The sequence below is a fragment of the Leptonychotes weddellii genome, chromosome 3 (genome assembly GCF_054177405.1).
Source record: "Leptonychotes weddellii isolate Sample4059 chromosome 3, ASM5417740v2, whole genome shotgun sequence".
NCBI lineage: Eukaryota > Metazoa > Chordata > Mammalia > Carnivora > Phocidae > Leptonychotes > Leptonychotes weddellii.
The window spans coordinates 102,393,436-102,417,443 of NC_138371.1; the positions used below are offsets into that span (position 1 = coordinate 102,393,436).

At 35.2% G+C, this 24,008-nt stretch overlaps 1 protein-coding gene across 1 annotated transcript in view; it reads left to right on the forward strand.

Annotated features, from left to right (window-relative positions):
• Positions 1-24,008, forward strand: part of RNF17 (ring finger protein 17) — a 120,988-nt gene that overhangs the window by 48,577 nt on the left and 48,403 nt on the right. The window contains exons 16-20 of the mRNA XM_081815276.1: positions 5,574-5,727; positions 8,202-8,317; positions 9,290-9,410; positions 12,464-12,581; positions 23,240-23,467. Of these exons, the coding sequence (XP_081671402.1) occupies positions 5,574-5,727; positions 8,202-8,317; positions 9,290-9,410; positions 12,464-12,581; positions 23,240-23,467 (737 nt within the window). The remainder of the gene's footprint in view (positions 1-5,573; positions 5,728-8,201; positions 8,318-9,289; positions 9,411-12,463; positions 12,582-23,239; positions 23,468-24,008) is intronic.

The following is a 24,008-nucleotide window of genomic DNA, read 5'->3' on the forward strand; positions in this document are numbered from 1 at the left end:
TGTGTCAAATAAATAAAATAAACTTAAAAAAAAATGTATCTCCTTGTTGTCTTCTGTCCTCAAAGCTTTCTTAGGAGAAATCAGCAAGTAATCTTGTTGATGATACCTTGTACATGACAAGTTACTTCTCTCTTGCTGCTTTCAAGATTCTGTCTTTGTCTTTGGTTATTGTTTGATTATAATGCATTTGAGTGAGTCCCTTTGGGTTTATCCTACTTAGGGTTTTGTTGAGTGTATTAGTTTCATAGGGCCGTTGTAACAAAGTACCTTAAGTTGGATGGCTTGAACAACAAAACTTTATGGTCTCACAGTGATGGAGTCTAGAAGTCTAAAATCAAGGTGTTGGCAGGGTTCATTCCTTCTGAGATCTTAGAGATAAAATCTATTCCATGTCTCTCCTCTAGATTTTGGTGGTATGCTGGCGATCTTTACCACTCATTGACTTCTGTTTCATCACCCCAGTCTCCTCGTCTTTCTTCACATGGCATTTTCTCTGTACTTGTCTGTCTCAGTTTTTTTAGTAAGGACACCAGTCATACTGAATAAAGTCTTAGTGCCTAAGACTTTATTTTACCTTGATAACCTCTGTAAAACCCAATTTTCAAATAAGGTTGCATTCTGAGGTACTTTGGGGTTAGAACTCCAACATATGTTTTGGGGAGGACACAGTTTGCAAAGCAGTCTGCTCTCTGCTCTATCAGAAATGCATGTACTTCCCACAGGCAAAATACATTCACCCCATTCCAATCATTACAGCATCAATTCTCAGTCCAAAGTCTTATATTTAAATATCATCAACCAAAAGTCTCAAATCTCATAGTCTAATTCAAGTACAGGTTAAGACTAGGGTATCACTCAAGCTGGAGCAAAATTCTTCTCTGTCTCTGAATATGTGAGACCAGACAAACCTAAAACCTAGCAGGACAAATTCTATTAGATTCTTATGACTTGAGAATCATCTTCATTGGCTGGATGCTCCACCCTCCAGTCCTACTGGGTGGTGGCTTTGCCCCCTTAGCCCTGAAAGCAGCCTCACCTGTTGGAATTGAGGGGTTGTCCTCATGCTCTGGAACCCAGGAGGCTGCACCTCCTGGAACAGAGGATAAGACAGTCCTGCCTCTCAGGCCTGTGCTCTCTGGGCTCCTGGTGGCAGTGGCAGACACACCAGCCTCTGAACCACCTCCAGGATCATTATTCCTTTTTCTTGAAAGATAACACATGTTCAGGGCTGATAGCCCTGTCAGCTCACTTCCTCCATATAAAATCCCACAAGTCCAACAGCCTTCCTTCTTCCCATCTCTGTCCCCTTAAGTTCAAGCTGGTAGTGTTTCTACTGAGATGATAGATTGGATCCACAAGTCACTTGCCCATAATCTCTTCAGCAGTGTCCAGCCACACCCTTGGTGTCCTAAGTATACATTCTCATTGTTTACAATATGGATAAACTGAGAATTTCATAAATCCTTCAAGTTCTGGTTCCTTTATGTTTGGCAGTTCTTTCTTTATCTCTGTCTTCTCATGTTTTATCATAAACAACAAGGAGAAACCAAGCTGCACATTCAACATTTTACTTAGAGATCTCCTCAGCTAAAGATTAACGTTCTACTTTCTGTCCAACAGAACAAAATTCAGCCAAGTTCTCTACCACTTTATATCAAGGATCTCCTTTCTTCCAGTTTCCAATAACATGTTCCTCATTTCTGTCTGAGATGTCACCAGAAACACCTTTAACATTCATATTTCTACCAGAAATTTTTTCCAGGCAGTCTGGACTTTTTCCATTCAAGCACCTCAAAACTTCTCCTCTGCCCATTACCTAATTCTGAAGTCACACACACATTTTAGGTATTTGTTACAGCAACACCCTACTTCTCAAAACCAAAATGTGTATTCATTTCCTAGGACTACAATAACAAAATTACACAAATTAAGTGGCTTAAAGAACATAAATTTATTGTCCCATAGTTCTGGAATTTAGAAGTGTGAAATCAAGGTATCAGTAGGGTATTTTCCTTCTTAGGACTGTGAGTAATAATCTCTTCCATTACTTTCTCCTACTTTCTGGTGGTTAGCTGGAAATTTTTGGTGTTCTTTGACTTCTGCTGCATCACCCTCATCTTTGCCTTCATCTTCACATGCATTCTCCTGTGTTTGTCTCTGTACTAAATCTTCCTCTTTTAATAACACCAATCATATTTGATTAAGGCCTACCCTAATGACCTCATTTTAACTTGATTATCTGTTAAGACTCTGTCTCCAGGGAGCGCCTGGGTGGCTCAGTCATTAAGCATCTGCCTTCGGCTCAGGTCATGATCCCAGGGTCCTCATTGGGCTCCCTGCTCAGCGGGAAGCCTGCTTCTCCCTCTCCCACTCCCCTGCTTGTGTTCCTGCTCTCGCTGTCTCTCTCTGTCAAATAAATAGTCTTTAAAAAAAAAAAAAAAGACTCTCCAAATAAGGTCACATTCTCAGGTTATGACTCCAACATATCCTGGAGGTACAAGTCAACTCATAACATTGACCTTCTTGGATTTGTAGATTCATGTCTGTCATCAAATTTGGGCCGTTTTCAGCCATTATGTCTTCAAATAATCTTTCAGCTCCTTTCTCTCTCCTTCTGGAACTCCCATAATGTGTATATTAGTATGTCTAATGGTGCCCTTGGTCTCTGTTCAAGTCCCTTAGCCTCTCTTCCCTTCACTCTTTCTTTTCCCCACTTAATGATTTCAGTTGTCCTATCTTCAGGTTCACTGATCCTTTCTTATGCTTGTTTCAGATATGTTGTTGAATCCCTCTGGTGTATTTTTCACTTCAGTTATTTTACTTTTCAGCTCCAGAATTTGTTTGATTCCTTTTTATAATTTCTGTCTCTTTGATGGTATTTTCATTTTGGTCCTTTATTGTTTTCCTGGTTTCCTCTAGTTCTTTATCCATATGTTCCTTTATTCTTTGAACATATTTAAGGCAGTTGCTCTGAAGTCTTTGTCTAGTATGTCCTTTATCTGGGCTTCCTCAAGGGTGGTTTCTGTTTTGTTCCTATGGATGAGCCATGTTTTCCTTTTTCTTTGTATTTCTTCTGATTTTTTGTTGAAAACTGGTCATTTGACTATTATAATGTGGTAACTCTGAAAATAAGGTCCCCACCTCCCTGGGATTTGCTGGATTTTCTTATAGTTGAAGACTGCAGTGGTTGGTTAGTTTTGAGACTTTTTCAAACTATTTTTGCAAACACTATTCCTTGCATGTGATCACTTAAGTCTCTGTTCCTTTAGCTTGTGTTCAGCAAATGTTTTGACAGAGATTTATCTGAATGCCAGGAGCTTGATTGGGTGTTTGCTTGGTTGCTATAAACCTTTGACTTTTCCATAGTTCTGACAAAGTTCATATGGCTTCTCTCTCTCTTTTTTTTTCCCCAGTGTTTCTGTAGGGGAACAAGAGCTTGGAGCTTCCTAGTATGCTATTTTGCTGATGTCATTCCTCTGTTGAATTTTTCACTTCACTTTGGTTGGAAGAATATGAATAAAACCTACTTAGAAATAAAAATTTTAAAAATTTAAAGTTTTTAAAGTAATTTAAATGAAATAACAAGAAAAGACAGATTCACAAAATTTCCGCTTGCATTATAATACTTAAAAAAGAAAAACTTCATTTTTTGCCATTTGAAATAGATTTTAAAATATTTTTTAACCTTAAGAATTGGCATTTAGAGAGATAATCAGACATTCTTGGTGTTTTGGGATTTTTTTCTGTCTTTTTTTTTTTTTTTGGTGGAGGAACAATGTTTTAGATACTATAGGAACTTTAAGAACTTAAGTAACCAAATAGTCTTATTTATTAATAAGAGAAATCTTTAGTTTATTCAGTGTAGTCATTTCACAAACCCTACTGAAATTACTGATTTAAAGAATGATCAATTCACTTTAAAACCATCTCATGGAAGGTTGATGGGAAACTGGACATTCATATAATGCCAAAGTATTATTAAATGAATTACTTGGTGGATACAAGGGTAAAAACACAACTGTACAATAGAGGGATCAGAATCATCACCCCAATCTGTAGGTGAATCTTAGCATGTTAATATTGAGTCAGTAATATCATGTCTTTTGATGTATTGTAACCTAAGTACACTTAAAATGTATTCTGGCCAAAAAAGGTTTGAATCCACCAAACCTATAGATATAACTTCTGGCTTTGGGGAAATTTCAGGAGACAGACCCCATTTAATGGAGGAACAAGCTATATAATAGCATGAGGATGTAACCATATAAATCCAGAAGATGGGGCATTCTGCAGAAAAATAGCAGTCTCTCTTCAGCAAGACCTAGTCATTAAAAAAAAAAAAAAAAAAAAAAGACTACACTAGATCCTAAAAGATTTATTGAGATAACTAGATATAATGTGTAGTCTTGAATTTGATACCAGTTTGGGCCAGTTAGGGATATCTAAATGTGGTCTAAAAGTACTAATAGGAATACTTAATGAAACAAAAGTGAGAATTGATGGAAAATGCAAATTATCACACTGTAATCAAATTGCAAGTAAAAGATCATCTCATTTTTGTTTTAAAAAATATGGAAAGTTTGTGTGTATATAAGAAAGGGATCTGGAACAACAAATGTTGGAAAGGATGTGGAGAAAGGGGAACCCTCTTACACTGTTGGTGGGAATGCAAGCTGGTACAGCCACTCTGGAAAACAGTATGGAGGTTCCTCAAGAAGTTAAAAATAGAGCTACACTATGACCCAGCAATTGCACTACTGGGTATTTACCCCAAAGACACAGATGTAGTGAAAAGAAGGGGCACATGCACCCCAATGTTCATAGAAGCAATGTCCACAATAGCCAAACTGTGAAAGGAGCTGAGGTATCCTTCAGCAGATGAATGGATAACGAAGATGTGATTCATATATATAATGGAATATTACTCAGCCATCAGAAAGGATGAATACCTACCATTTGCATCAACATGGATGGAACTGGGGGGTATTATGCTAAGTGAAATAAGCCAAGCAGAGAAAGACCGTGCTCATATGGTTTCACTCATATGTGGAATATAAGAAATAGCACAGAGGATCATAGGGGAGGGGAGGGAAAAATGAATGGCAAGAAATCAAAGAGGGAGACAAACCATGAGAGACTCTTAACTATAGGATACAAACTAAGGGTTGTAAAAAGGTAGGTGGGTGGGGAGATGGGGTAACTGGGTGACGGGCATTAAGGAGGGTGTGTGATGGAATGAGCACTGGGTGTTATATGCAACTAATGAATCATTGAACACTACATCAAATACTAATGATGTACTATATGTTGGCTATAGAATTTAAATTTAAAAGAAAGGGATCTGGAAGGATATACACTTAAGATATCTGGAGAAATGTGATTTTTAAAAAAATTTGTTGTGTCCATATTTGCTAATTTTATATACTGCTTCTGTAATAAAATATTTCAAATATAAATTACATAACAATTGATTTGTCTGATTCCAGTAATTTTATAAGCAGTGCTTATAATACATGCCACATTTAAATTTTGTTTCTTTGAAACTATAGTGTTTTAATCCCTTTATTTCTTAGATAGAGAGCCTGGATTTTTTATTTTTGCTAAAGACAATTGAGGAATTCTATAAAAGTGAAGATGGAGAAAATCTGGAAATCCTCTGTCCAGTTCAAGGTCAAGCCTGTGTAGCTAAATTTGAAGATGGAGTTTGGTACCGAGCAAAAGTTATTGGTAGGAAATTGCATACTATTTCTACAGGGAAATGTTATGCTTAAAAACTGAAACCATTTGAGTTGGTACAAATTAAATCATGGAAGTGATATTATTTGATCTTTGCTCAGTTATCTTTAAAAAGCTAGTTGGGGGGCGCCTGGGTGGCTTAGATGGTTAAGCATCTGCCTTCGGCTCAGGTCATGATCCCAGGGTCCTGTGATCGAGCCCCGCATCGAGCTCCCTGCTTGGCGGGGAGCCTGCTTCTCCCTCTCCCTCTACTGTTCCCCCTGCTTGTGCTCTCTCACTCTCTCTATCAAATAAATAAATAAAATCTTTAAAAAAAAAAATTTAAAAAGCTAGTGGTAATGTTGGGAGGTGAATCTCTGAGTCCTTAGATTTTGATTTGACTAGGACTTAACTATTTTTTTGTTGTTGTTTTCTAATGTCTGCCTTATTTAAAAAGTTAAATGGTGCTAAACAACTTATACTGCACTCCTGAAAGGCAAATATTTTAGGGTTGTCTGGCTGGCTCAGTTGTAAGAGTATGCAACTCTTGATCTCAGGGTTGTGAGTTTGAGCTTAATGTGGGGTGTAGACATTACTTAAAAAATACTTTAAATTCTTTCAGCTGTTGCTTTTGGTATTTATTTGTGTTATTTCTTCTAAATATGTAATACTTTGTTGATATTTTACTCTTAGATATTATCTATTCTTATTTTTTTAATTTGTGTTATGTCATCTATTCTTATTATGGTAGATAGCAGTTTTAGATTTCTTCTAGCTCTTTTATGCCCTCCCCACCCCATCCCCATAGCTGTATCACAATTTTAGTTAATCCATATTGAATATAAATATTTTCACCAAGTCATAAAGAATACTTTCCTGTTTCAAGTTAATGCATCAGATTTTCACTTTCTTTTCTTTAATTTATGGCTACATTTTCCTGATTGTTCAAAACAATTTTCCACACGATTGACTTTTCAGGTAATGTTAGTTTTTTTTTTTTTTCCTAGCAGTGAAAACATCCTTCTATCTTTTCCAATTAGACTGCTAGTCCTCTAAGCTTATTAGACTTTTGTTATGCAGGGAATTTATTTCACTTGGCAATATACTTTGTTTTCCTGTATTGGATCCCTTGTTTTATGGATCCCATGTTTACCTCTTCAGTTTACTCCCCTATTTTGGGGGAGCATCTTCTAATTGTTTACTCAGAATAAATGGAGGTAAATTTTGAGACCTTTCATGTCTTCTGACTCTACTCTCATACATGATTGATAATTTGGGTAAAAAATGTTCTTTAAATTTTATCTCCTGTCCATTTGTTTGTTTTGTCTAAAACTATATCTCCATTCAGAGACTCGAAGAATGATAAGAATGTAATGGCATTAGTACAGTTAAGAATATTCTTCTAGCATGAGAATTCCAGTGGAAGTGTGGAGGGATTCCCTCACCTTCTTAGACTTATGGTAACATGTGTCTTCTCAATTACTTCAGATACCAGTTATCACATGGCCTAAGTTGCTTGAAGTGTCCTCTTGAGTACCAGTGTGTTCCATCTGCTTCCACTTCTGCTAAGGAGCAGAGAATGCCTGTACTTCTTCCATTTTTGAAATATATATACTGTACTACTCTTTAAATTTGAAAATGATAGCAACCATTTTAGTAGAATTATACATAGGTGTGCTAAGAGAGGCTAAAGTCAACCATATATTTTGAGTATTTTCAAAAAGGTCAGTGTGATAGGTTTTTATTCAAACTTCCATGTGTTTGAACTTCTTAAGGGATTCATTGGTATCCTGTAAAATATAGGGACTAGATTGACATAGAGGTCTGTCTCTGCTTATTTTTCACAATATTCCCCCAAATAATTTTTTTAAATTTCAGTTAAGTATCATCATATGAATGAATCTTTAGTTTGATTATTAAATCTTTTGCCTTAATCACCTGTCTTGACTAACAGTAAACATTTATTAAATGCATGCTTACTTTGGTGTTTTGCAAATTATTTTAAATAGGTGAATCCTCAAAAAAAAAGTCTTGTGAGATTGGATTCTATAGGTATGCCAATTTTACAAATGAAATAATGAGGCTTAGAGAGAAAAAGAAACTTGCTCAGAGTAATATTTTAGAAAGAGTGATTAGCTTGCTTAGAGTCACATGGAATTTGACTGGATTCTGACCCAGTCAGTCTTAACGCCTAACTTTTAGGCCACAACAGCTAACATTTGATAGCTGTGTTGTTATCCTGATTTTGATTGTCCTTTGGATATCTTAAAATTGTTAATTTCTCATTCACCAAATCTGAACAACTATGCATTATGTTGATTTTTGTAAGCCCACGTATTAGAAATATTTTTTATATTAAAAAAGTATTAAGCTTGTATGTTGATCATAAACGTATTCTAACATAGTTGACTGTCAATCTAAATTTTGCTAGATAATTCTCTGTTTTCTTTCCAAGTTTGTGATTTCTAATTTCATAATTTTTGAAGGATTGCCTGGACATCGTGAAGTTGAAGTTAAATATGTGGACTTTGGCAATACTGCAAAAATAACACTTAAAGAAATGCGTAAAATAAAAGATGAGTTTCTAAATCCCCCAGAGAAGGTAATCTACTTATTGTGAGTCATAGGGTTAGAATCTTACACAAATATGACAGTATTTTTAGAAATCATTTTTATCATAGAATTGCCCTGTTAAAAAACATTTTTGTCTGTAAATAATTTGATAATGTGGAATCTAAAAAAGAGTTGCTGTCATTGTAATTTCCTATATAGCAACCATAAATTGTTAAGATATATGTATATCTTAGGAAATAAGCATTAATTGTAAATATATATGTGTATGTATGTTTGTGTCTTTTTAAGTATTTGCTGGTCTGCAGCTCTTAATGTTATTTTGAAATACCTGTATAATGTGGTAGGAAGATGATGTTATCTTGTGTAAAAAAAAATCTCATCATAGAAGTATTTTTATTGCAATTCCATTTATGTTTAAGTATATATAACATGTCCAAGAGAAAGAGAGAAGTCTGGAAGAATAAGTAAAAAATTATCCTTCTCTTAGAATCCTATTCCCCAGAAGACAAGGAAGGTTAATGGGGCTTATTTTCTAACTCACATTACACCTAGACATTTGTTAAACAATATTTTTCATTTTAAAAATGGGTAAAATATTGTAGGAAAAACTTGAAAATATAGATAAACAAAAAGAGGAATCATTTAGAACTATTGAATATTTTTTATAAATATAATTCTAAGATGCATCTTCTGTTTTTAACAATTACAGGGTTAGACAAATAGTCCTATAACCTGCTTTTCTCATTTAACAGTATATCATAAGTATCTGTAATTCTTTCAGTAGATGCTTGTTATAACAGTGTCTGAATGTGCAATAATTCAACCAAATGCTCTATTGATTCCAGTTATTGGTATTTATAAAATATTTTATAAATACCTTTTGCACATTTATTTTCCAAATATATATTCAGAGTTTTTTGACACATACAAAATTTTATTTTAATTCTAAAATAACTAGAAATTTTACTTTTTCTTAATGGTGCAATTTTGTTTGACACAGGCAATTAAATGTAAGCTGGCCTATATTGAACCATGTATAAGGACAATGCAGTGGTCCAAAAAAGCTAAGGAAAAATTTGAAGAAAAGACTCAAGATAAATTTATGACATGTTCAGTCGTTAGTAAGCTATTTCCGTTTTTATTTCTTGCTATGTGATTATATATAATAAGAATAACATTATAATACAACATTTGCCAGATCTTAGAATAAATTCAATGTGTCATCAGTAAGAGTAGTGAGAGCACATTTATTGAGAATTAGGTATAGTGGATGTAGTTGCAGGCTCTAGAGTATAAAATCAGTACAAGGCAAAAATTGCCATTAAAAAATCAAGTTATCCCAGGGGTGCCTGGCTGGCTCAGTTGGTGGAGTGTGTGACTCTTGATCTTGGGGTTGTAGGTTCAAGCCCTACATTCGGTGTAGAGATTACTTAAAAATAAAATCTTTAAAAAAAAAAAAAAAATCAAGTCATCCTGGACATGGCCTCTGGAAAGCCTTAAAGCCAGAAATTAGCTTCTCTTATTTCTGTTACATTTCTGCAAGGGCTCTATCCTGATTTTGGCATGATGAATGCTAAAGTTTAATGTGCAGGAAAGTGAGGGGAGGTGGGACATAACTGTTAAATAGTTTTCATATGTTTTTTCATTTCATTTGACTTAAGTGCATTCAACTGTAGGCTCTTCCCATATTTTGAAAAAAAAAGATTTCTTTTTTGGTAGTAGTTTGGGTCCAAGATACAGGCTGACCACTAGCTCACAATTTAGTAACCCACCGTGTTCTGGAAATGAAAAGTTGAGAGGCAAAACCTGATCTGAATTGACATGAAGATATATATAATCTTTATCTCCTTTATAGTGAATATTCATATATTCCATTTCAGGATAGTAATGTATGTTTGTAGGCTGCTGCCTCAGAATCTGCTGGGGGTATTATAAAATATGCAATATATGTTTTATGTAGCTTTTCTCAATTTGAAGTTCTAAAACCTGTCTGGCCCCAAGGGGTTTAGATGCAGGGGTTGGGGAGTGGTGGGAGTCTGTTATTTATCTGGCTGTGTTGGTCTTAGTAAGTATTAGTGCAAGACACACAAGATTATGTTTACTTAGGGTTGATTTATGGGAATTTCCAGGGTAATTTTTACTATATCTGTTTGTTCACATTTATCATACTACCAGTAAATGAACCCAACCACCAGAAGAGTGTTAGCTTATGTTACAGTGAGAAGACTGAATGAGCAGCTTCAGTGATCAGCTGCTCAAGGTTATATAACCGGGAACTGATGGCGTATCAGTGATAATTTATCCATGTTGTTGATATGAGAAATTGTTCTGAAGAAATAATTTCTTTAAAGAGGAATGTGGTTATAGATACTGCATCCTCAGTCAATAACATTTTTATATCAGGCTTCTCTGATGTGAGCAGTAAATTAAGGGCTTCTTAGTCCTTGAGTAATCTCCGCTGATTTTGAGCTGACTTTAACCTAGATAATTCTGCTTACCAACTTTGCTTTTGGTATTTTATTCTATTGGTTTTAGCTCCCCGCCCTCTATTGGTTTTAGCTCCCGTGGACAGCATCAAGACCTGACTTGGTTTCTTTCTTGACTCCTTCTTTTTCGTACTTAATTACTTGTTATACCAATATCATCCAAACACTAGCCATAACATAGTTATTATGCTGGATAATTTGTTTGAGCAGGGCCTTCTGGCACTCCTTAAATCTAAAAGATCTTACCCCATTAACCTGCACAATGGTGAGATTGAGAGTGTAAGACATTAAAGATGAGAAGGGGAGCCTTCCATTAATATGCATTGTTACCTTATAAAGCAAGCGTTATTTAAATTTTAATTAGCAGAGTAGGGAAGTTGGTAAAGGTACAGAACATATGGAAAGTTGGGCCTGTTGGAATAAAGAACTATATATGGGAAATACGAAGTCAAAGAATTAAAGGGAACACAAGACATGGAAAGTAAGGAGATGAAAACTGAGTCTCAGCATTGCTTAGTCTTTTATTTTTAGATGATATATATCTGGTCCATTGAAAAGTAGTCAGGAATCATTTTTAGGCTCTTGAAAAAAGTTTTCTAATATTTTTATGACTAGATAATATAAGATGCTGGTAACACTTTTATCTTTTTATTTGGAATCATCATTCTGACCTGCAGCTACCAGCTGCTATTGTGTAGAAGGTGTAGGTATAAACTGCATTGAAGTGTGCATTCAGTGCATAGTTTAGTGCACTGAAGTATGTGTTTCCTAAAGAAATTACTCTGTTGTTTATTCAGATACATATTAGGCAGGTTCTCTGTGCTATGTACCATAAGTAAGTAAACAGGCATATGAGATGTAAACTTTACCCAGTTTAGTTTAAGAAATAGATCTAAATAGATCTACTTGTTTAAGTAACCAATATGTATGTATTCTAAAAGAAGTTAAAAGTTAGATGGTTTGTCCTAAAAACATAGGGATGGGGGAAAAAAATCCAGATTCCAATCTCTAGTTGAGGATTCTAGATTAAGTTTTTGTCGTGTTAAACTTTGTGCCATTCTTATAAAAGCTGTAAACCTTTGCAGATAACCACTGGCCTAAATTTCATTCTTTTGTCCTCTGGAACTTGGATGAATTCAGTAAAATCGTTTAAAAACACATCAGAACAGGGGCCCCTGGGTGGCTCAGTCGTTGGGCGTCTGCCTTCAGCTCAGGTCATGATCCCAGGGTCCTGGGATCAGGCCCCGCATCGGGCTCTCTGTTCAGCAGGGAGCCTGCTTCTCCCTCTCCCACTCTGCCTGCTTGTGTTCCCTCTCTCGCTATCTCTGTCAAATAAATAAATAAAATCTTTAAAAAAAAAAAACAAACACATCAGAACACTTCTTCAATGAATATGTCAATTATATTTTTCTGAATTTAAAAGCTTTAAACTACTTTTGATTTGTCATAGAACAGTACACAATAATCTAAAATGAAAATGTTATTAATTTGCATATGCTACAGATAACATAGACAGTTGTTTTATCTTTGCAAAATACTACTTTTACCCCTACAGAGAGACTTTGATATTATTCAGCAAAAAACCACACGTGCAAAATGAAATTGTTTACAGCTTTTTTTTTTAATTACTTCATTTAGTGTGTTTTGCAACATATTTCTTTCCCCAAACTCATCTTAATGTTTTACAGAAATTCTGGAAGATAATGTGCTCTTAGTTGAGCTTTTCGATTCTCTTGGTGCTCCTGGAATGACTCCTAGTATAAATGACCAGCTAGTCAAAGAGGGCCTAGCATCTTATGAAGTAGGGTAAGTAGACCTATAAATGTTTGTTAGTTTGTACATAACACTTTATTCACAAGAAGGATAACTAGCATATCATTCCCTTTAGGATATGTGCTTAGGCCATAGCTTTGGGAGTTTTCACCCTGTTTTGGGTCAAGAAAAATAGGCGGAAAAATAACTGGAGTCATTAGTCTAATGGGGAGTAGAGTGGCTTTTCCCTCCATCCCTAAGGGACCCTGAAACCAAGAGAATGGCTTCTAGGGATTGAAGGTACTTCTAAGAAAAAGAGAATGGCATCTTATTTCTAGGTGGAATATCTGCTTTGGCAGCCCTCTCTGCCTATTTGAGAAGAAAATTAGGAAGAGAAGTGGCAGGATAGGGTATTTAGTGGTAGAGTTAGCCCAAATTTCCCATTTGGAGAAATGTGAATTCTTTCTGGGTTCAAGTGGTTACTTTGAACAAGAACCAGATTTGAGCCATTGTGCCTAGCACCCAAGACAGACCAGTGGTTGAGCAACCCTGAAGCAAAAGAGCAGGGGGTGGTGAGGAGGGGTGAGAGGGTTGGGAGTCAAGACAAAACAATTCTTTCACAATACAGACTTAGGCAGTAGGGTGGCCCTGAAGGGTCTTCTGAAGAATTCCCACATACCGTTCTCAAGAAAGCAAATATTTGATAACACCCACACACAATGTCTGTCAGAGTAAGCCAGAGAAGCAGAAATCTGTAGTCATGTGCTTAGCATATAGTCTTGCCTCCCCTCCCTGCCCTAACACTGGAGGACTTGGAAGCTAGAGAGGGCCTGTCCTTTTTCCACTGTAAGCCCTAAGTAAGGGAAGAGAAAGAGATGAGAGGAAACATGTAAATATATTGGACTGAGGGGCACCTGGGTGGCTCAGTTGGTTAAGTGTCGGACTTGATTTCAGCTCAGGTCATGATCTCAGGGTTGTGAGATGGAGCCCCACTTGGGCTCTGTGCTGGGCATGCAGCCTGCTTAAGATTCTCTCTCTCCCTCTGCCCCACCCTGCCCTTTCTCTCTCCCTCTCAAAAAAAAAAAAAAAATATATATATATATATGCAGATATACAGATATATATATACATATATATATAATTTCTCTTTTTTTAAAAGTCAGGGTTATTGAGGTAAAACACACAATAAAATTTCATCCTTTTACGTATACAGTCATATATAACCATTATCACAGTCAAAATACAGAGTATTTCTATCACCACAAAAAGTTCCTTGTGCACCTCTGTAGTTCTTTCTCGTCCTCCACACCCAAAACTTGACAATTACTGATCTAATTTCTGTTTCTATACTTTTCCACAACTTCTTATAAGTGGAGTCATAGTGTATTTTGCCTTTTGTGTCTGGCATCTTTCATTTAGCTTCATGCTTTTGAGATTCATGAATGTAGTTACATGTATCAGTAGTCTTTACTCTCCTGTCGTCTGGATATACCATTCCCTAATTGATGAACATTTGAGCTATTTCCAGTTTGAGAGATTTTATGAATAAAGGTGTTGTAAACATTTGCATACAGGTCTTTGTATGTAGACATATGTATGTATTTTCTCTTGAGTAAATACCTAGGAGTAAGATTGCTGCTTATAAGGTAAGTGGGTTTTTTTCTTTATTTAATCTAATGCCCCACCCACATTATTGCCTTGATAATTTTGGTGTAAATCTCAGACACCATATAACTTCATCCATTTAATATTTTGGTATGTAGATCTAAAAGAAAAAGGTTTTTTTAAAAAAAAAAGGTGTGTTTTTTTAACTTTATAAGAAACTGCCACACATTTTCTAAATTGGCTCTACCATCCTGCATTTCCACCAGCAATTTGTGAGAGTTGTATTGTTCTATATCTTTGCCAGCACTTGATTCTATCATTTTGTGTTTACATCAGCCCTTCTAATAGAAATACAGTGTTTTCTCGTAGTAGTTTTAATTTTAATTTAATGACATTAAAGATCTTTTCATATGCTTATTTGCCATCTGTGTCTATTCTTCGGTGAAGTTTCTTTTCAAATGTAAAATCTTCTGTAAAATTGTGTTGCTTATTGTTCTTGAAATGTGAAAGTTCTTGAATATATTCCAGCTACAAGTTCTTCATCAGATAATGTGCTTTGCAAATATTGCAAATATTTTTTTTCCAATCTCTGCCTTCTTAACAGTGTCTTTCAAAGAGCAGTTTCTGGTTTTGAAGTCTACTTGGACAGTTTTTTCTTTCATAATTGAGGCACTTTGTGCTGTAATTAATAACTCTTTACCTAACTCAAGGTCATAAAGATTTTCTCCTATGTATTCTTCCTAAGTTTTATAGTTTTAGGTTTCATATTTAGGTCTGTCATCTTTTTTATTTTGTTAAATAGACTATATTTTAGAGCAGTTTTGGGTTCTCAACACTGAGCAGAAAGCACAGGGATTTCCCACGTATTCCTGGCTCTCCCAACAGGCACAGCCTCCCACACTGTCAACCACCAAAATGGTACATTTGTTAACATCCATGAAACTACATTGACATATCATAATCATCCGAAGTCCATAATTTACATTAGTGTACATTCTGTGGGTTTTGACTAAATGAATGAGGACATGAATCCACCATTATAATATCAGAGTATTTTCACTGTCCTCAAAATCCCTTGGGTTCTATTCATCCTTCCCTCCCTCGAATCTCTGGGAACCACTGATATTTTTTAGTGTCTCCATAGTTTTGCCTTTTCCAGAATATCATATAATTGGAGTCATACAGTATATAGCCTTTTCATATTGGCTTATTTCACTTAATAATATGTGTTTAAGCTTCCCCTTTTCATGGCTTGATAACTCATTTCTTTCTAGCACTGAATAATAGTTCATTGCCTGGATGTACCACAGTTTGTCTATCCATTCACCTACTACAGGACATCTTGGTTGCTATCAGGTTTTGGTAATTACGAATAAAGCTGCTATAAACATCCACATGCAGGTTTTTGTGTAGACATAAGTTTTTACCTCCTTTGGGCAAATACCAAGGAGTGTGATTGCTGGGCTGTATGGTAAGAAGTGTTGTGTAAGAAACTACCAAACTGTCTTCCAAAGCAGCTGTACCATTTTGCATTCACACAAGCAATGACTGAGGGATTCCTGTTGCCCTACGTCCTCATCAGCATTTGGTGTTGTCGGCGTTCCAGATTTTGGTGCTTTGATTTTATGTGTAGTGGTAGTATCTCATTTTTTGTTTTAATTTGTGTTTCTATGATATATGATGTGGAGCATCTTTTCACATGCTTATTTGCTATCTTTATATCTTTTTTTGGCGAGGTTCCTCTTAATGTTCTGGAACCATTTTTTAAGTGAGTTGCTTTCTTATTTTTGAATTTTAAGTGTTCTTTGTATATTTTGGAAAACAATGCTTTATGGTATGTGTCTTTTGCAAATATTTTCTCCAAGTGTGTGGCTCTCTCTTTATCCTCTTGATAGTGTCTTTCGCAGAGCACATGTTTGTAATTTCAATGAAATTCAACTTCTCAGCATTTTCTCTCATGAGTCATGGAATAAAGCTATTTTTAAACTTTAAATTTTTTCCCTTTGTTTTAAGCAGCTTTGAGGAATAAGGCATTTATTAGATGAATATTCCAAAATATCACAACTATCAAGAGCATTAGAGGAAAACAGCAAGCACCCATCACCTCACTTTGATATGCCACTGTTATAGGGGAGCACTAAAGCTAAAACAGAACTATTCCACAGTAAGCAAAACAGATTATGGAAAGAAGAGCTCTTTGTGACAGTGACTCAACTTTCTGCAAGAGCAGTTTCTATAACATACACAGGGAGCTCTACTAGCTTTTAAAATAAAATTTCCCTGCCTTTTGCATCTCTCCATATATATAAATTCAAAATTAAGTGAGAATTTTCTAGTTACAAATCATAAATTTAGTGGGCAATATTGAAGTCATGTGTGATACAACTCTGCCTTCACCCCCCCAAAAAAGCAAGATAGATGTTAATTAACTAAAAGAGCGGAAGCCTTTCATGATGTGTACTTATATCCAATCACTACAGTGTGCACTTTAAATACTTTACAATTTTATATGTCAATTATACCCAGTAAGCTGAATTTTTTTTAAATTGGCCATCTAGTGGTAAAGTATGGTCAACATACAGTAGAAGGTAACATTCATGTGTTAAACTGTGAACATGCCCTGAATTTTTCATCAATGTTAATATCTTTACATGGATATTTAAGCCATATAATCCAGTTGCTTCTATTCTAGCCAAAAGTTAAAGGTACAGTTCTTGGCCATAGAAATTTGTATTTCTTTTGAATGACTCTCTTAGCCAGTCTGGGTCACTAAAGATAGGTGTAATAACATTGAATTCAGAAGCTTTCCATTGCTACAGTTGTGTTTTAATTAAAATCATGAAATATTCTCTTACCTCTCATTTAACGAAACTTTTAAAAAAAATCAAGGCCATATAGCTTTAACTAAGTTTTTTCCAGTTAACATTAATTTTATAAGGCATCAGATTTGGGCATATAATCAAAGATGGATGTTTAGTTTTTTTAACCAAAAAGTATTAAATACATGTATATGTACTATTTCTCTGGAAAGAGTCATAAAATTCAAAATTTTAAATTTTGAACCATGTGCATATATTACCTTCTCAAAAACTAATAACATTTATTTTTTAAAAGTCTATTAATGTACCACTTCACACACACCAAGATGGCTGTAATAAAAAAAAAAAAAGGAAAATAACAAGTGTTGATGAGAATGTAGAGAAATTTGACCCTTGTACATTGTGGGGAGGAATACAAATGGTGAAGTCACTATGGAAAACAGCTTGAAGATTCCTTAAAAACTTAAACATAGAATTACCACATGGCCTAGAAATTCCATTGCTGGGTATATACCCAAAAGAATTGAAAACAGGTACTCAAGTACATGTACATATATATTCATAGGTGGAACCACCCTGTTTGTCTATCAACAGTTAGATAAACAAATTGTGGTAGATAGACATACAATGGAGTATTATTCAACCTTTAAAAAGGAATTAAATTTTGGGGTGCCTGGGTAGCTCAGTCTTAGGTGTCTAACTCTTGAATTTTGAATCAAGTCACGATCTCAGCGTTGTGAGATTGAGCCCCAAGTTGGTTTCCATGCGGGGTGTGGAGCCTGCTTAAGACTTTTTCTCTCCTTCTCCCTTTGCCTCCCCCAAAATAAATAAAAAATATAAAGGAATTAAATTTTGATATAATATTAATGAACCTTGAAAACTTTATGCTAAGTGAAATAAGCCAAACACAAAAGGTGACATATTGTATGATTCCATTTATATGAAATATCCAAAATAGTTAAAGCCACAGAGAATATAGACTGGTGGTTAGTAAGGGTTGAGGGGAGAGGATTATGGGTAGCAATTGCTTTAGGGAGATTTTATTTTGGAGTGATAGAAATGTTTTGGAACTAGATAGAGGTGTAATGGTTGTGTAACACTGTGAATGTACTAAATGCTCTGGATTGTTCACTTTAAAATACTTTTATGTGAATCTCATCACATTTTAAAAAATATTTTTAAGTCCATTAGCTATAGATTCAACTCAAGCCAGAACAATTTTGCAAACAAAGACAAAGTTGGAGGACTTCCACTTCCCAATTTCAGAATTTAATATAAAGCTACAACTACCAAGACAGTGTGGTACTAACATAAAGATAGACATATAGATGAATAAATAGAATTGACAGTTCAGAAGTAAATCCTTATATTTATAATTAATTGACTTTTTAAACAAAGGCAGTTCATTGGAACAAAGGTAGTCTGTTCAACAAGTGGTGCTGTGGCAATTGGATATCCACCAGCAAAAAAAGATGAACATAGCCCTTATCTCACACCATACACAAAGCGCACTCAAAAGGGATTATACTTTTAAGAGCTAAAACAAAATTTCTAGGAGAAACAGGAGGAAATCTTTAGGACTGTAGATTGGGCAAAGATTTCTTAGATATGACACCAGAAGCACAGTTCATAAAAGAAAATTAGTAAGTTGATCCTCATCAAAATTCAAAACTAGTGTATTTTGAAAGATACTATTAAGTAAAGGAAAAACAAATAACAGAGTGGGAGAAAATATTTGCCAGACGTACCCCATAAAGGATTTGTATCTGGAATTCATAGAACTTCTACAACTTAAGAAAACAAATCATTCAACCCCCCAAAAAATGAGCACAAGATATAAGCAAACATTTACCAAAGAAGGTATATAATTGGCTAATAGTACATGAAAAGATGTTTAACATTATTAACCATTAGGGAAATGCAAATTAAAACCACAATGAGATACCATTTCTCACCCACTAGAATAGCTATTACACATAAGACAATTACAGATGTTGGTGAGGATGTGGAGTAACCCTTATTACTGTCAGGGATGTAAATGGTATGGCCTCTTTGGAAAATGGTTTGCAAGTTTCTCAAAAAGTTACACATAAAATTACCACACAACCCACCAATTCCACTCCTAGGTATCTATCAGGAGAAATGACAACACATGTTCATACACAGACTTACGAGCAAATATTCATAACATTATTCAGAATAGCCAAAAACTGGAAACTATGTAAATACCCAGTGAGTGGTGAATAGAATACTATATATTCATATAATTGAATACTATTTAGCCATAAAAAGGAACAAAATACTGACACATCTACATCATGGATAAACCTCAAATTTTAAGCTAAGTAAGAAGAGGTCAGAGACAAGAGACTGTATATTGTATGATTCCATATATATGGTATGCCCAGAAAAGGCAAGTTTATAGATACAAAAAGTTTATTAGGGGGTGCCTGGGGCTAGGGATGAGGAAGAGTCATGGTAAATGGACATAGGGGATCTTTCTGGGGAGAGGTGAGAATGTTGTAAAACTGACTTATGATGGTTGCACCATTTGGTAAAGTTAACTAAAAATCATTGAACCATACACTTGAAATGGGCGAACTTTTTTTTGTGGAAAATCTACCTCTATAATAAAGTTTTTAAAAGTCCATTAGCTAGTTTTCCCTTTCTATTGTTTGATTATATAAGCAAGAGATATTTATATGCCTACTTGTTACATTGTACCAAACGCTATACCCAGTGATGAATAAGGATGGTTTGTGCCTTCAAGGAGCTTAGAGTATGTAGTAGGAAGGAGAGATGGTCAAGCTTACCTTTCAGTGTGATAAGGACTCTGCTAAGGGTAGTCACAGTATTATGGGATTTCTGGAGGGTTTACCACTGGAGATTTCACTTAAACTGAATTCTGTAGTACAACTGGGAGTAAAAGCCTATACACAGGAAAAATATGATATGTTTAGGTATTGTTAGTACACTCACACAGCTGGTAGACAGGAAAAAAGGTAGTAGTGGCAGGTAAGGTAAGAGATCAAGCTGGAGAGAAATACAGAGACCAGATAATTACAGAACCTTGATCACTGAGAAGTAAAAGTACTTTTTAAACATTTCTGTGTGTTTGAACTTTATCACTTCAGGAAGGAGGGTGAGGGGCTATTGAATGATTTTAAACAGAGGACTGAGAGTAGACTTGGGTTTTGGAAAGCTCTCTGACTGCAAGTCTTAAAAAAAGTGTTAGGCTAGACATGGGTACTGTAGGCTATTGAAGTTACAGTTGCTTGGTGATAGAAAAATGGGTAGACTATGAAACATGATGGAGGTGAATATTGCAAGACTTTGCTACTCATTGTAGGTAAGGAAGAGGAGGGGTCAGGATTGACTTTCAGGACCAGTGACCATAACCACCTAATATCGGGTGATACTATTCCTTGAGAACAAGGAACAGAAGAGTGGGGAGCAGGTTTTGGGGAAAACAGATGTGATATCAACTTTGGACATGTGTTTGAGGTGCCTTTGGCATGTTAATGCGGAGGGATATATCTTCACGTGGCAAACAACTGTGCAGTGGCCAGAGGACTGTCAGTCACACACTGTAGTGGTTTATTTGCATAGCAACAGAAGCACATGATAAAGAGTGGGAAGCAGGTACAGCAATAGCTAAGGAAATGGATGAGGCGGCGCAGTGGTAAGAAAAGGCCAGACATGTTTATTCATTTCTGAATGCTCGTACTTTTGCTCAACAAGGGCAAATCGAGGTTTCATGGGTGAGCCTGAAGGGCCCCCTTTAAGAAAAGGAATTCAGAGTTTTAACTATAGAATTAAATAAGCAAAAGTAATGTTTACGTAGACTGATAAATCCCAATAACAGATTTTCAAAGTTGACAAATACTACAAACATTACAAAATTCAGACTCATCACAAAATGCTTTCTTATTACATTTTTTATCTGTATACGAACCACCACTTGAAATGCCAAATTTTGTGATATTCCCTATAGAGAGAAAAGTCTTTTCTCTCGTATAGGTGATTGAAATTTATTTATTGGTAATTTTAAAAAGTGTTTTTTCTGATCCATAGCTCAATCATGGCTAATGTTCTATAAATTTCTAAAAATTGTAGTTACTTTTAGGAAAACCTATCCTGTTTCTTTTTTGTGTTTACATATGTAATAATTTAAGGCATTTCAAATTTTGTTGTATAATGATGAATCTTAAAGTTTGGATTAGCAATGTTAATTTATTTCACTTATTAATAAGTGGGCATATGTCTCATCCATACTGGCACATGTTTAAGAGTGAAAGAGAAGCAATATGCCAGAACAACAGGTTTAAACCGGGTGGTGTGGTCACTATACTCATTAAACAGTTTGTCATCAGCACCCTCATTGTAGTTGTTTATTATGACATTTATGTTGGACCCTGTATTTTCATGTTGTGACACTAAGGTGCTGGGAGTATTTCTGGAATCCTTTCCTACGCAAAGATGGCTAGCAATAGCTTAACTCTACAGAAAAGTGGCTGTCGATCACAAAACTATATTCCACTAAATACAAGCCAAATGTTTCTCCAACTCAGCTTCCCTGTAGTCAACTCAAAGTGCTGTATCCAACACCCAAATGAAAAGAAATGTGAGAGAAGAATGGGGGTAGAGTCTATGACCTTTACTAATTGCAGTTAAAAATGTTTACTTTTGAAAATTTTACCAAAAAAAAAATGTTGATTTGCCCCTCCCAAGTTTCCTGTGTAAGTGAGGGATCCTGAAGCTTAAACTCAAGTTTTACTAAAACCACTTCTGGTATTCTGGCAGCCGCAGCCAATCTCCTTGCCCTCCAAAACCCAGATCCCTATTTTCTGACCACTGCAGCTAGACCTTGCATTGTTTTCATTGTTTTCATTGTTATCTATTGCCTGTCCTCAAAATAAACCACGAGCTTCCCTTGATCAGTGCCTGCTCTGATCACCTGAGGAAATGAAAAAAAAAATCCCACAAACCAGTCTCTCTACTGGATTCAACTGTATCATACACAGTACCCACCACCCTTTATAAAATAATATCGCCAAAATAATCTGGCTCCTCCCTACCTCAGAGTTCAGGCCATCTTCTATTGCCTTGCTATATCCAACCCTATGTTTTCTTTCAGTTTCTTGAATGTCTAGCTAACTCCTACTTACTCTTTTAAAATCTCTGTTGAAATGTTACTTAATCAGGCAGACGTTCTCCCAGACTAGATTAAATTTCATTGGCCTATGCCAGATCTTTTCTTTGTAACTCTTGTTCATATAATTTATTCTCATGTATGTAACTATGTGTCTCAGGGTCACTATACTTTAAGCACCATGAGAACAGGAACCCTGCCTACTTTGTCCACTGCCATATCTCTGCATCTAGCATTATGCTTGGTTCACAGTATGTATCCAGTAAATATTAGTTGAATGGCGATGAATCCATGGATCTCTGAAGAGAGACCTGGTTAGGTGTTTCACCTGGGAGTTAGCAGCATATAAATATAAACAAGTCCATTAGAATAAATGAGATTATCACTTTCATCACTCATCTCAGTCTCACTTGATGAAAATGCAATTATGAGGATTATCACCTATGAAAAAGAATGTCCAAAAATGTAGATCAGGAACCTGAGACTGAAGAAAAACCAGGAACCAAAGAAAGAACATTTCAAGAAGGAAAAAGTAGCTAGTGCTGAGAATTCAAGTCAAATAAGGACTGAAATTTGTCCATTAGATTTAGCAACAAAAATGTTTAAGTCACCTTGGTTAGCTAAATCTCAAGCTTATTGTGAAAGAAATTTTTTTCTTTATAGAAATAAAGGACATCTAATTATCTGTGGTTTTAGTCTGAACTAATCTGATTTATTAAATATTCTAAACACTTCATTCAATAATTTCTCTCCTTAATACATTTTAATAGTAATTGGTTACCACTTGAACTCTCATTGGCAAATGGATTGATACTTTTTAGTCAGGTTATCAAACAAATTATGAATAATTCTTCTATTGTGAGTACAAAATATCAATGCGAAATGGTGAAATTATAAGCAAACTTGGTATTTTAAACTGTTTTTAAAATAGAAAGTTTGGCTTTTAGGGGGTTTGTTTGTGCTTACTTTGGTAGTATTTAACCCTTTTTTGAAAAAGAAACTAAAACTGCTATTAATACCAAAACTGGGAAGCAGTGAATCATAGCTAAAATTTGTTCATCTCTAGATCTAAGCAAATACAAACATAAATATTTTACAAACTGCTCTTTTTGCTAATGGGTTTTGTTATTTTCCAGATATACCCTCAAGGATAATTGCAAAAAGCATACTGAAGTATGGGATCCTTCTCCAGAAGAAATTATTTCAAATGAAGTAAACAGCTTAAATCCTGTGTCTGTAAAATCTCTACCTAATGAGAATCTCCAGTCACTTTATAATAAGGAACTGCCTGTACATATCTGTAATGTGATATCTCCTGAGAAGATTTATGTTCAGTGGTTATTAACAGAAAACTTACTTAATAGGTATAACATATAAGGAAAACATATATTACCTATGGGCTTTTTTCTATATTTTTTCCTATAAAGATCTAGAAATCATAAATGTAGAACTTTAAAAGCAAAATTATTTCAGCTAAACAGTTATTTAAAAATAGTTAAAAGTACACAAATAGTATCTTTACTAGTTATTTTCACTGTATTATTAGAATTAGTCACTCCACGAATACTTATTGGGCACAACCAGTACTCTTGGTAGGTGTTGGGGATATAGTGGTAAAAACATTTACAAGTCTTGACTGTCATGAGGCTTAAATTCTAATAGAGGGAGAGACAATGGACAAATAAAATATTTACTGTAGCAGATGATAAAAAAAAATAGAGAAAAAGCAGTTGGGGAGGAGGGCAATTTTGGATAATCAGGGAAGACCTCAAGAAGACAGTGACATTTGTAATGGATCCTGAAGAAAGGGAGTAAGCCATGAGGCTATCTGGAGGAAGATAATCTCACACAGAGGGAAGAGCTAGATTAAAGATCCTGCAGTGGAAATATACTTGGGTATTCAAG